The 14,796-nt window shown below is 38.6% G+C and overlaps 1 protein-coding gene across 2 annotated transcripts; it reads right to left on the reverse strand.

The window, feature by feature from the left end:
• Positions 1 to 1,717: 1,717 nt before the first annotated feature.
• On the reverse strand, positions 1,718 to 9,206 carry ppp1r3ab (protein phosphatase 1, regulatory subunit 3Ab). Of its 2 annotated transcripts, XM_041796267.1 has the most exons (4): positions 8,214 to 9,206; positions 6,858 to 6,925; positions 6,655 to 6,752; positions 1,718 to 6,018 (listed from the first exon to the last, which is right to left on the reverse strand). In XM_041796267.1, the coding sequence occupies exons 1-4, from the start codon at positions 9,107 to 9,109 to the stop codon at positions 2,860 to 2,862; spliced, it is 4,221 nt and encodes a 1,406-aa protein (XP_041652201.1). In that variant the 5' UTR covers positions 9,110 to 9,206; the 3' UTR covers positions 1,718 to 2,859. The 2 variants fall into 2 exon arrangements, with proteins under 2 accessions (XP_041652201.1, XP_041652202.1); XM_041796268.1 differs by lacking the exon at positions 6,655 to 6,752 and having other exon boundaries at positions 6,858 to 6,921.
• Positions 9,207 to 14,796: the final 5,590 nt, after the last annotated feature.

A 14,796-nucleotide genomic window follows, 5' to 3' on the forward strand; every position in this document is an offset into this window, starting at 1 on the left:
CCAATCTGTTACCAACCTTTGAAACTGCATGGTCTCATTATAATCCCCACGAGGTAGTCATAAATCCATGTTCCTGGCTTGAATTTGCATGTAGGGAAAGGTTAACTTTTGCACAAACACACATACTCTTATAGTCCTTGTGTTGTCTTCTGGTTGCTAAAAATGCTCATCTAGGAAAAGTGAGTGGTAATCCTCACTGTGGACTGCCTGGAAATTCCCTGGCAAGTGCATAACTGCAGCTGTGTGCAGCTCAAAAACACAGCTAAAAGACAAAGCTCATCATGGCAGCAGGAATGCTACAGTGACTCTGATGCTTAACCAAAAAATGATTTCAAACAGGCATTACAAGCTGTCAGCGTGCTTAGCTAATTTTAATGTCAAACTAAAGATGGCAGGACAGAAACGTGCCTGAATGTGGATTAAGGTTTGCTCTTTATTTAGACTTAGTCATGGTAATGAAATGTGTTATAATGCCAAAGGAAGTAAAGTCCTCAGTGGAGAAATGCCCGTACTTCCTCCACACTGCCTGTTTTATAAATAAAAACTTATGACACTTTTATTCCTTGACTCTTGGCTTTGCTAATAGATGGCTTTATCTCTTTCCCTAACAGTTGTACTGTTGTTTTTACTTTGGTCTTCATTCTTGTTGTGATTCTACAACACTTTGGTTAACTTTCAACATTTCACAATGTGCTAAAATAATTGGATTGGTTTAGTTTTGATATATTCTGCTCATTTTCTCGAGGTCTTGATTTACTTACCTTGTATCACCAGAGTTTCAAATGCACAAAATAAGACAAATTCAGACAAGTAAATTTTAATACATATGAACTTAATCTACCTCATAAATGGCAGCTCAATAAATGATGGTCTGGAGATCTCTGGGCCTATTGTTTTGTTTCCCATTGTGCCAGAAAATGATATTGTTATCACCAGGAAATAATTTTTTTCTATCAAGATAATGGGATAACTCAATCAATTATTGATAAAAGCTGATATGTTATCCTGAAATGAGAACATTTAAGCCAGTATCTCCAGAAAGCAACTGGACTTTACTCTATCACATAAAATGTATGGAAGCATTTTCAAGTTTAAGGCTTTCATGGCTAAAAAAAACAGAAATACTAAAAGAAATAACCACTCAAGAAGTTAAACTTTGTCCCCAGACCGTTTTGTTTGTGCATAAATATTTATTCTCAAGCTACCCTTGAAAACATCACACAACATCGAAACAGTGCAAGCTCACACTTCCGCTGGTCTCCTTGATGCCGGACATATTTTAATACTGATAAGTGGTGATAACAAACCAAGATAAGAACATTTCAACACACTGGAAACACAAACAATAATCCAAACTGTTGGGTCAGGATTCGGATGTTTGTGCAGTTTTGTATGACCACAGATCTCTCACATAACATACCCCTGATGGTAGTCATGTCCCCCCGCTAGACCCCAGGAAAGAAGGGTGAAGCCCTGTTAAGCAAATTTTGACGTGATTTTAGGGAATACAAATAGAATTTCACTGACTTTAAGTTTAGATTCACCTCAAAGAACTTAAGAGCAGCAAAGATGTTTACTATAGCCTTGTCAAAAATTTATATGGTGAATCAAAACAATAGGGCCAGAAGTGTAAAATATTTTACCCAAAGCATTTGTGCAAGTCTACTATTTATACTGTAAATGTGAATGGAATGAAAAAGTCATTTAACACATCACATCAATTGTCAAAATCCATTTATTCATCCCAGATGTTACTAATGACCTACACAAATAACACACAATACACTGATGACTTTTTAATTACACCTGAAATATGCAGAGAAGTGCTGAGCAGAAGCAATCAGTGTGAGCAATGGTCCATGACATTTGTCCACACTAAGCTTTATGTACATTAAAGCATAAAAAACTGGTTCATACTCTTGACAACAGAGAGTTAGCATCCTCCCATAGGGATTATAGAGAATTTATTTTGATATGTGTCATATAAGCTTTACAGCAATGCCCATCATTATTCATTAGGGTATGGCTTTTCTTCTTTTTATACCATTTTTTCAAGTAGACTATTATAAACTAGATCAGACTTGTTCAGATATCTTCAGATAAAAATATCCAGTGAAGTAATAACGTTGTGCAAATATGGATTTGTGTAAAAACTACAAAACCTGAAGAGTTTTGTGGGTGTCATGCAAGCACTTTAGCTGTGTCTCAATTCAGGGGTAGCATTCTTCAAAGACCACTCAGGTTTATCTGAAATGAGACACTCCTGGTGCTGGTGGTTCTGGTGTCACCTGATCTGACTACAACCTGACCTTATAGTTTCGAAGCTCTGCTTCTAAGGTCACCCAACCTCAACAGCAGCACTGGGACTAGCTAACCTACTAATTTTGAGTAACCTTTTAACCAAAGTTAATTCGAAGTTTGTAGGTCACTTCAAGTTTTTAACATTTGTTCTGGTAGCTACTGGACTGTGACAAATCAAACCCCGCGAGGCACTTCAATGTCAGTGTGGCGCTTAAAGGTGGGGCTGGCTTGCTTGGGCAGGGCCACTTGAGTGTGGCGTGGCCAAACTTGTCATGGAAATGCAAACAGCACGGCTTGGTTTGGCTCAGCGCAGCCAAAAGCCGTAGTGGAAACACCCCATACATGAATTCCTCATAAGTCAGGGAAAGAAGGAAACTTGTTCTGGCCACATCTGAAGGAGGCGTTGAAATGGGACAGCTATTGACGCTTTGCTATGATGCAACTGGTCTTCAAATGTGTCCTCTGAAGGATGGATCCACTGATTTGGGACATAGTTACAGTTTACTCTTTACCTTAAGAGTCAAAACAGTTAAAACTGTTAAAGTTTTACATTTAAATTCAACCGATCCTTTTTCTGTTTTTAACCGGCTGCCTCTCTCCTTGAAACCAAAGCCACACCAATGAAATCAAGTACAGCCCAAAACAAGCAAGAAAATCATAATGGTAGGCCACAACTAAAAATACCAAGAACAAGGTGGCATATAAAAATGCTTTCCCAATACTGCTACAGGAGAAAGTCTCTTTCCACCATGAGACTTTTCTGTTGATGCTTTCCTGTTCACTTTTTTCTGGTAGAGCTGCAATGCTGGGTTGGAAATCTTCTGTCTCTATGTCTACAAAATTTTCCTGAAGGCAGCTGACATTTTGATCTTCATCCAGAGATTCACTGATTGAGGGCATTGGTTTTGACAGCAGTTTACTTCTGTTCACAGGCGGCCTTTTGCCGATGCCAAATCCTGCATCTTTGTTTCTGCTCTTTTGGGCCTTTTCTCCAGCATGAACAGCCTTCAGACAGTGCATGTACAACTCCACTTCATCGTCTGAGTCCGACTCTGACTCTGATGAAGCATCATGATGTCTTTGGTTGATGTCAGGATCATCGAGGAAAATGCATGAACCTCCCTCTGCGGCAATGGATTCATCCTCATCTACCTCAGCCATTGGTAGGTCAAGTGTGGCTTTTTCATTTCTCTTTAAATCTGCCTGTTTGTAAATTTCAGTTTGGAAGTGTGTATTTGTATGTGTATTTTCTTTTTCAAATGCACTCTCTTCCTGCACATTGTTCACCAGAGTGGATAAACCATCGACCTCTTTTTGGGTACTTTCTAACCCCTCTTCAAAATAGACTACTTCATTTTCCCCGTCATCTATTTTCGTGCTCTTTGACTCTGTATCTCTTGTCTTGGAAACTAGAACATCTTCGTTGCAGTCTGTGTTTTCCTCCCTTGTTTCTATCTCTGTACTTGCTTTATCTCCATCATTTAAGTCTGTTTCTTCCTCTCCCTGTCCTTCCTGAACAGTTGTTTGCTTTGTATCGACCTCTTGTATCTCTCCATGGTGTTTTTCTTTTTGTAACACTGTCTTACGACTTACAGCTTCCTCTCCAGGTGTCTTTTCCATCTCAGAGGCTTGAATATTTCCCTTCTCAACCTCTTCTCTATCTTTTCCTGCAACAATTCCCCAAATTTCTTCCTCAACAAACCTCTGATTTTCCACAAAAGCAACTGCAGCATTGTTCTTTTTCTCTCTCGCGGCTACAATCTCCCACATGAGTTCCTCCTTCATTTTCTCTTGTCTTTTCTCTGCTATATCTCCATCTTGTATTTCTAATGCCACCTCAACCCCCTCATCCTCCAACTCTTCTTCATGGTCTTCCTCTACAGCTTCAATATCCCCTGCTTTCAAACTAATTTCCTCACTTTCTTCTTCCCCGATAAAAATGTTTATCTCCTCTTCTTCAACCATCATTTCCCAGTTCTTAATCTCTGTAGCATCTCCTGAACAAAAGTCCCCCAAATTAAGATTCTCACTCTTTTCTGGAACAGTAATTCCTTCTTTAAGATTATCCTCAAGCTCCATAATTATGTCACCATGTTTCTGATGGCCACTCAGAATCACTGAATCAGCTTTCTCATCAATTACCTCAGTTTCAGTGGGCGTTATTGTTTCCTCTGCATATGATTTCTTCACCTCTTTATTCTGCTCTTCCACATCCTCAGTTTCCTTTTTAATTTCAGGAGAAGTCTGAGGTGCTGTGACATCTTTTCCCAGCATTTCCAAAGAAGAATCAAAGTTATGCACTGTGTCTTTAGTATATGAATCACTGATGCAGTTAGGAATCAGTGCATGCAAAGCTTCTAAAGCTGTATCATCCTCTGATGCAATGATGGTAATTGATTTGGTTTTGTTTTGGCCAAAATCATGGTCATCTTTTGCTTTGGTGCTGCTGCTCTGCTCCTTAACTTCATCACTAAAATGATCTGATTCACTTTGAGAGGGTTCAAGTGGCATAAAAGATGTTTCCAGACTGGTCATGTAGTTTTGTGTTTCAATTTGTTCAAGTAATTCATCAAAGTTGGTTGTCATTTGTTTACATGTTTGCTCTGAGGGTTTAGTTTGTTCTGTTTCTACTGAGGGTTGGAAGTCAAGGGTGAGATTGTCTTCCTGTTTTTCTCCTTGGAGATCTGCACTCTCAGTGGACATTTGTGGGTCCAACACATCTGTATCTAAAATCTCACCAGTATGAGGCTGTAATTCTGTCCCTGCTTTTGGCTCTTGAAATGAATTTGTGCATCTCTGTATCTTGTTTGAATCCTGATAAGTTTGAGCATCGACCAGGATGACATTTTGTGCTCCACTTAAAGATGTCTCTTCTTCCATGGAAGGAAAATGTACAGAAGCATCTTGGCATTCTTGATTTGATGATTCAAAAGTCTTGTCAACATTCCTCTGAGCTTTGTCAACAACAGCACAAGCTTGGGTTTGAATGATGCAGGTGATGTCTGTTGTTTCAGTGTAAGTGAAATCTTCAACATCTGGTTTAGCCTTTACTGGATCTTGATGATCAGCTGATATCTCATTTTCAGTTCCTGCTCTGCCAAACACCTGATGATACAGCGGAGCTACCACAGTTCCAAATGTGAAGCTGTTAGATTGACTCACAAGACCTTCACTGCTTTCTGCTGCCCGCTGATTCAGCTGTATGGCTTTTGGAGCAGCGTTGTTTTTACATTCACAATACAGATTTTCCTTCTGACTGCTCTCCTCAGGTCTGGTGACCCATTTCTCAAGATTCTGGCACTCTGCAGGAGCAGGCTCGTCATTAGACTGTAAAGTGTTGTCTACGATATCTGAGGCACTCTCACCTCTTGGTAATGTTGATGAGTCAGCCAAATTGATGCTCTCAGATTTCTCTGTCTGGCTGTTTGAGTTGAAGTCGTGTGCTGGTGACATATTCTGCAGCACATCATGGAGGGGGTTCTTGCTTGTTTCCAGAGACTCCAAAACCAACTGTGAACTTTGGGTGATGCTGCTCCCTTCAGAAAATGTCTCCACATCGGAGCGCTTCTCCTCTGGACCTGTCTGATCGGTTTCTGCAGATGATTCATCACTCTCAGCGTCAATGCCTCCATTTCTCTGAGCAAAATAGTCCCTCACCCGAGCCATCCTTGCAGCCTTTCTGCGACTTCTTCGGCTGCTGTTCCGTTTGCTCTTGGCCTGTCAAACAACAACAGGGATAGTTTTAGTTTACTTAGCACACACAATAGGTATGCTGTTTAAAAAAGCCAAGAAGGATGACATTTAAAGCTGCATACCACACAGTAACATGCTCAAACACTACAAACACTATCCTTGTTTGCATTTTTGATAAAATACAGAAACATTTCAGCTAAGAAAAATGAAGGAGAATAAAAATTGTATGCAAATGAAATAAAAGACACTTGTGTTTGAAGAAAAAGAAAAGTACAAGGTGTCCTTTAGGTGTACAGTACAGCATGTTACAGTAGTGCTACCCAAGTCCTGCTCATGTGACATTCACTCAGAAAGTGCACCGAGGTCATGTTAATGTTTCTGTTCCTCCTGAATATCACAGACACACATTGGCATTTTTAAGAGCCCTAAAACAACAAATTAGTCTTCAGTATTGTTTAAAATACTTTGCAGTGTCTAGTGAGAAGGGTTTATAAAATGTACCTTAGTAATGCTAACTCTACCTTCAAACACACTTGTTTTGCAAGCACAAATTCATTAGAGTGGCAATTTAAGTCAGCATATAACAAATGGAGGTCAAACACTAGCTGTATAGAAATGTTTTGGTCTATTTGTACCAAAAATGAACGCTCACACACTCACCAGTGTTTTCAGATCATCTTCCTCCGATGTTCCTGACTGACCTTCAGAGATTTGTTTGACCTTTACTGTGTCCACTTCCTCTATATGTTTCGACACATCTGGAGACATATATTTGACATTTATACTGATTCTGCACTACACAGCCACTTTTTCTTTTTGATTACTTTCAAGTTAATTTCACAACATGCAACATGCGTATTCACCTGTTTTGTCATTTTCCTGAAGTGACACTTCCATTGCTGAAATGTCCTCCACAGTGGAGAAGTTCTGACTGTCAATAAAACAGCATCAGTCAGTCTTAATCCATCTGTCGTCTCAGAGTTCTCTCTGTGACTGTAACCGATCAACAAATCAAGTATGGCTGTAGTACTAATAGACATTTTTTCATTTCAGAGGAAACATTACATGTGGCTTGTTTGATGTTGCTTATGACTGTAAATGTAATAGCTCATGTTTGATTAAAAAGAAGACTTTAAGATATTTCTCCATTCAGAAACCACCTGAATTAGTTTCACTATCACCGCAAGTGATGATAGGGCTGAATGATTTTGGAAAATAATCTTATTGAGATTTTTTTCCCCCAATATTGCAATTGTATACAAGGGTTTTTGTCATTCTTATATCTAATAAGAGAAAAGTACAAAAATGAAGAAATTTGGATTTTTTTTGTGGACTATTTAAAAGAACTGGCACCTGAATTATTGCATGATATGTAATGCATAACATCTGCAGCAAAAAAACTCTAAAACTGGTACTTTGTCACAAATTTCAGGTCAAAGAAATATTGCACCTTTTGTGATTTAAAAATTGCAGCAGGCAATATTGCGATTTTATCTAATTTTTGATTAATTGTCCAGCCCTAAGTGATAACACTGCAAAAACTCAATTTAAGCAAGTGTAATGGTCTTCTTTCAATTCCAAAATACCCTATTAGCCTTGTATAGAGCCAGTCTTCCATTAATTCCTCTGACAAGCCCAGATAAATGTCTTGTTTCAATGTACATAAAGCATATGTTGAGAAAATATGGCAATTGGTTAGCAAAATAAGCTTAAAATATGTCTTAAAAAGGCAGCTACTGAGTAATCCTTTTTATATCTTTAAGTAGTGTTTTTATCTCAACTTTCCAGGTAGCTGTGGCTCTAATGTACTGAGATATTTTTGACAAGAAAGAAAAAAAAAAAAAACAAAAAAAACAAAAAAAAAACAGTTTTACCACTTATAGTGAATACATTCATGATTTTCTTTAAAAAGAAAGTACAAAAATCAGATAGTTCAGAGAGAGAGAGAGAGAGAGAGAGAGAGAGAGAGAGAGAGAGAGAGAGACACCCACAATCTTAGGGCTTTTGGTAAATGTCAACTTCATGAAATAACATCAATATTTCAAGTTTTCTGGGGCAACTAAATCAGATTTTACACTAACCATTTTTTTTATATAATGGGATTTGGTCAGTCTACTAAGATTTAAGATTCTCAAATATATTTTGACAGCATTTTGTCTAGAAGCTTCCACCTTTCAATTTCTTCAAATCCATATCAGGATAAAGCTTTACATCCTCACCTGACAATCTTAAGACAACTCTTCTTTTTCACTGTTTCATTCGATGGTTTTTCTCTCTCCTCCTTAGCTCTCTGGTGACAGACCAGCACGTAGTTTCTGTTGTTATTGTTGGCCCAGAACGTCCCCACTGAAGTCTCATACCGCAGACAAAAGTCTACCCTGGCTCCCTGTTCCCCAAATGGGGGAACTAGGGTGAGTTTAAATGAGAAACAGTCCATCAGACCCTCACTTGAGCCGGGTATGTACTCAGCCAGGAGGTCAAAGTGGGTGGCCCAGGAGTCCAGTGAGGTTCGGATGTACACTGCCTTATCAAAGGAGATGTTGAGGACACGGATCACCCCTTTTAGTATCGTGGTCCCTGGGAGTAACTCGATGGTCTCCAACTCCACTTTCTGATCCCGAACTTTGGCACACAACTCCTCCAGAGAAAAGGGAAGAGAAAAAGTGTGGGTAGATATAAAATACTCCTCTAAATCTTTATCCTTTCCCTCGGGGGAGACGTATTCTGGCAGCTTGGGTACATCCCAAATGTCAAACTCCTTGACTTGCACCAAGTTGAGGCCTTTAGCGTCTGCAAATGACACTCTCCTGGAGCCGCACAGAGGTGGCACTGGCTCTGAGTCCTCATCACCGAGAGAGCTCTTTCTTCTTGGTAAAGGAGAAGATTTTGGTCTGATGCCGATCACTATATCACCCTCATCATCATCCACGTCCACAGAGATGAAGCCTGGCACTCCTAAGAGGTTGCAGGCCCCAGAAGGGCTCGGCTGTCCCACAAACTCCATGGGCCTCCCTGCGAGCGACTCAGCGGGAAGTGAGCTGTACTGCTTCTGCTTCTGGCAACTGACATTCAGCATGCTCTGACTTAACAGATGGAGTCGAGTTACGGATGACATTGTTGCAAGGGCCAACACTATAAATAGGCAAGAAGGGTCTTACACTATGTACTGTAGTCTCCGCTTAGAAGAGGAATAGATCATCCATGTAATTAATATAGAAGATACAAGAAATGATAATTTCTTATTGCCAAAGAATTGCAACACCTTAAAACATCACTGACATAACTGTTGTATAACGGTTCAAACTGTTCCCTTAAGAGTTGTTACACTATTTATATAAAAAAAGCATGAGATTTATCATGGCAGCTGTTTGTGTTTGGTTGTTTTTGGCCCACAGTGTCTCACATGAGATTTGAAACAGAGCAAATGACCTTTACAAGCTGTTTAGGCCTCAAAAATAATTCCTAAAAGCTAAATGCAGGGACATGGCCTAGGCCTAGGCCTTCAAACTTGCCCCTTTTCAGCTGCAGTTGAAAAATCCAGAAATATTTTCATATTTCTTTTCATCTTAAACATCATTAAGATAAAGAAAAATGTGAGGACAATTCAGCAGGACTTCATAACAACAGCTGTGTGCTCAGAAAATCCAACAGCACAAGTTAAATTTTACTAATGTCAGGAAAGTCTGCTGGTGAAGAAAACTTGTGAAGCCCAGAGGTAGAAAAAGTACTTGATTATTGTACAAAAGTAGAAGTAAGTTTACTCTGTTTATATTTTACTAATGTAAAAGTAAAAGTACTGGTCTTTAAATGTACACAAGCAAAAGTCAAAAGTATTTCATTTAAAGTTTGCTTCAAGTACTGAGAACTGAGTTTCTACTGAGGAGTTGTACAGTAAAATAAGATCTTCCCTTATTGGTTTTATCAGGTAAAATCACACCTGTATAATAAATACACTTTACACTTTAAAAATAAAAAAACACAAATACACTATACACTTTAAAAGTGTCTATAATAGCTACACTTTTAAAGTCTGAAGTGTTTACATTATGACAGAGCTGCAGTAACTTTTGAAAACCTGTGGTTAGGCGAGGCTCCTCAGGTAAGAACAAAGCAGAGAGTCAACTTCATAGCAAGGCAATGCATTCTGTTGAAGAACAGGCATTATAGGAAAACACAAAAAGTCACAGGTTGGATATTGAACTCATTGTACAGCTTCACTTGTGGTGCCTCACATCAAAAACAACAACAATCCACCAGAAAGATGAGCAAAAGAAGCCCAGCAGGGATCACTGCACAACAACGACATCCAAACACAACTAAACACATATAAAACACATTTAAACTCTCTACCCAAAGGCATGATGGGAAACTGCCAACACATCCCCTATATTTAACATAACGGTGCAGGGGCTTAAATCTCTACTGAAGTGAACCAACACTGGCGGATCAACGCTGTCAAATAACTCCAATACTAAAGACCATTTCACCCAGAATGCAGTTAAAATTATTTTTAGGGTTTCTCTCTTTATATGTTACTGTGTAGTCAACAGAGTCGGAAAAAGTACAAGAGTATTGTACTCAAGTATGGTACAGTTCCTCTAGTTAGAACTAACTACAGTAGAAGTAAAAGTACTGATTTATAAAGGTACTCAAAAAAACAGTTTTAATCAAGAATGAACTGATAAGTGTGTGTTTATCATCCATAATATTTGCTAATAATGGCTGAAAGGTTGATTTCTGTAAAATGGAAATGTAACTAATCAAGATTTTTTTTAATTTTAATGCTTTTTAAATAGCTTTAGGAAATTTATTAAAAAAACACCTGATATACATCAACATTAATAATAATAATCACTTACATTATCTTATTTAACATCTTCAGCTGATATACCTGGCTGTATTCTGCATTTTGGCCCAGAGAAAACTGCAAACTCACTGACTCCCTGATGGTGCAATATCTGCGAAAGCCTAAAAGCATGTTAAATATTGTTGTAAAACCTAACATAAGCCTATTCTTTAATCTGCTTATCACATAAAAAGATTTATCTGCAGATTTTTTCATTGGCTGTTATTCACTGTTCTGTCATACTTCCTGTGTTTATCTCACAGCTGTGACAAAGTGGCATGTTCAGTTCAAGCCATGACCAAAGTGGTTCATTTTTAATCTTACTGAGCAAATAAAACACATATTTTAACCATGAGTAAGAGGAGTTTATCGTAACTGTAGGGTGGTAAAAACCCCTGAATTTGATATGAACAGTATAAAAGAACCAAACTGTTGGATGATTTGGTTACTGATGTGAATAGGATGCTTCAAATTTCACCAATGTGCAAAGATTTGGGATGTACACTGAATGAAAACAAAGAAAAGAAGATCAAATTCAAATGTGCCACATGACAGAAGAAAAATCAGGACGTGATTTATGTAAACCTTTCAAGATGGAAGTTAGAAGTAAAGAAACTAGTGAAGAAGAAATGACAGCTGCTGTTAAGAGCCCCAACACCAACCTAACACTTTGTCAAGATAACTCCCCTGGTGATGCACGCCTTCTCTCTAAGCCTACGCTCTCTTACATTGCACTGATCTCCAAAGTCATCCTGTCCTCCCCTTCCCAGAAACTCAACCTGGCATCCATCTACAGAGCAATGGAGGAGCAGTTTCCCTACCTGAGGAGCCGGGGCCCAGGCTGGAAAAACAGCGTGCGCCACAACTTGTCTGTGAACAACTGCTTTGTGAAGGTGAGTCGCTGTGAGGACGGTCGTGGCCATTACTGGGGCATCCACCAGGCTCACCTGAGAGACTTCCAGCAGGGGGACTTCAGGCTGCACAGGAAGGCCAGAGGGAGGAGGCAGAGGGAGCAATGTGACAATTCAGCGCGGTGTCTGGTATTCATGGATACCTTCCTGGGACGGTTTGGAGCTTGGGTGGATGCACAATGCCCTCTGCAGGAACAAAGGAGGTATCAAATGTGTTCTTGGGACTTGATCCAACCACAGTATCAGCCTTGGAGTTTCTTTACAGGCTGGGTAAAATCCCCCAGTCTACCAGACTCAAGTAGCTTAGCTACAAGTGTGAGAGGGCATGACACCCAACCCTTGAGATCCCCATTCTGTTGGGAGATATATGACCCAGTTCTCACAGCCATAAAAGAGTCACATGACGGCAGATTCAGGACACCACCAGTGCATGCCTTCATGCCTCCTGACTGCTGGTGTCTGCAAGGTTGTCAACAATTGTGATACTTTGATACTTCTTCCACACCGTGTGTTTTAAATTGATAGAATCTCTACTTCATTTTAATGATCAAACGTAATGAAAAGTAATAAAATAAAATTTAAAAAATCAATTTCAAAATGCAGATGTGTAGCAGAGAAATGTATTCATCAAAATTGACAGAGGACAGCTTAGGATGCCAGGACCTCTATTTTTGTTGCTGTGGTATCGAAACAGATATTGACATTGATTAGATTTTACTAGTATCATAACAAAAAATTATTAGTGTATTTGACAACACAGAGGGTTTCTAGAACCACACCACTGAACTGTCAAGACCCAAAATGAAACTGGGAGGGCTTTGTGTCTCTTGGCCCACCTTTTAAAATCTTTCCTTTTAATATGTTTAAAGACAAGTCTATAACCACAGATTTTACACTGACCTTTAACAATCTTGCTGCTTTAGCTAAAATGTGTGTTTATGTTGTTTTGTGTTTCTTTGATTATGCTTGAATGATGATGTCTAGCTTATTCAGTGCTGTTTCACACTGTGATTTTTTGTTACTGTGGCAAAGGGACTGCAGTTGAAAATGATTTTTAAAGTTACTCCAGTACAACTCATCAAATGGTAGCATTTATATTAAATATTACACACAGTCGGCTTCCTATCAGTGAGAAATGGGGAAGAGCCACTTTTAGGGCCCAAGGAGGCCAGACATGGAGTGGTTCATCCTAAATTTAAACATACAGCATGTTAATTTCGCTGTCAGGGGACCATATCAAAACAGTAATGCAATACGGTGAGTAGAGACCAGCACTGCTCAAATCCACCTTTCTCCACTTTTAATGTCTTGTTTTAAATGAAGGGCCCTGTTCAACTCTCCTGGATCTGGAAATGCCAAGTGAGACCGCAGGTTATGAGTGGATTAAACTTGCAACCATGGCAGAGAACAGTCGGAGTACATCACCAGTTAACGCACAAAACATGAATGAGATACAGCAAAAGATTGGCATCACATTGGCCTCAGCACCATACAGCAGTCTTTCATGTAAAATTCAGTGCTTTCATGTCTATCATATGCCAGCTCCACCATGACAGCAACCGTAACAAGACATAACCCGTGACATTTAAATGCATTAATATCTCTAACTCTGCAAATGTAGGGGTAGTCATTTTAATCAATATAGATATTTCAGTGCAAGAATCTTTCATATATTTACCTTTGAGAAAAATAAATTCTAATTTGAACCCAGATACTCACAATTTCTTCTTAAATCAACACAAATGTAGATTTTTATAAAATACTTTAAACTTGAGAATTACATTATAGCTAGGCCTATTATGACATTACCTGCTAAGATAATTATAAATTCATATAAAGAGCCAGTATTGATTGACTAAACAGATGGACTTTAATCCATGTAGACAGAAAAGATTCCTAAATGGGAGAGAGAGTGTAAGCTCAGTTCAAAGATGTTGTATTTTTAAATAATGATATAGTTTTTATGCATGTGTTTGGATAGGAGCAAGAGAATGTGTTTGTGTTGATATGATTAAATAAAACCAGGGGAAGGCTCACTGACTAAGCTCTTTTAGGCTCCAGTCAGGGTCCCTTTACAAATGAAATTAAAGGAATAAAACACCAGGACAGGCAATTACTATTCCAGTAGGTGGCAGAAAGTTACCTTGTTAACAGTAGCTACAGTTTGATCATTACTACCCTTCCTTAAGACTTGTATTTTAAAGAAAATATGCATTTTATTTCTGTGCTCATTTCTCACTAATGTAAAAAAAAAAAAAAACATTCTTATGCACAGCACTCATCTGTGTTTAACTGTTGTAAATGGTTTTTAATTTCTCTCTGCATTATCCCACATTATCAGTGTGTATATGCATAGCTGCATGACACATAATGTCCTTATTGTTATATCAGTACAAGATAGCTATTTAAGATTTTGTGTCTGCAAAATTATGCAAGAATCTGAATACTGTAGATATGTTTTACCTTTATATTCCGGCAGTTTGTGAGCCTTGCCTTTGCATCTTTGTTCTCCATGTGCTAAATTTTCAACCTGAAAAGCATATTTTACAATAAAAAGTAGGCAATACAGGGTGTACATTAAGGAATGCCAATATTCAAAAAAATGTAACTAAGAAGTGTTGCCACAACCGAGCTAGATCTATTCCTTTTCTGCCTGACATGTTATCTTCATTCTAAATTGTTGGCGGTTTGCTGTCTTCCCATATCCTTAGAAGAAAAAGAAATTGATATAAACCACAGAGTAAAACAAACTATGCTGGGGTGAGCGTGCAAAAACGTCCCATATAAAGTCAACAGCGTCAGAGTCATTTCAGGTTTTCTTTGACAGCTTGTGTTAAACTTCTACACTCCAGGGTACACTGCATTTATGAACAGCCAAAATTAAAACGCTTTTATTTGTTTTTTAACAGATGTACTGATATGCTTTTCAAATAAAAGTACAGACACGACTGTAAATAGCTCTTTGATAACAGTTTGACAGTTGTGTGGCTGCAGAGCTTTGTTTGTTGTTCAAAACTTGCCGCATATCTAAATAAAGTCGCGGAC

Source organism: Cheilinus undulatus, linkage group 9 (genome assembly GCF_018320785.1).
Source record: "Cheilinus undulatus linkage group 9, ASM1832078v1, whole genome shotgun sequence".
Taxonomy (NCBI): domain Eukaryota; kingdom Metazoa; phylum Chordata; class Actinopteri; order Labriformes; family Labridae; genus Cheilinus; species Cheilinus undulatus.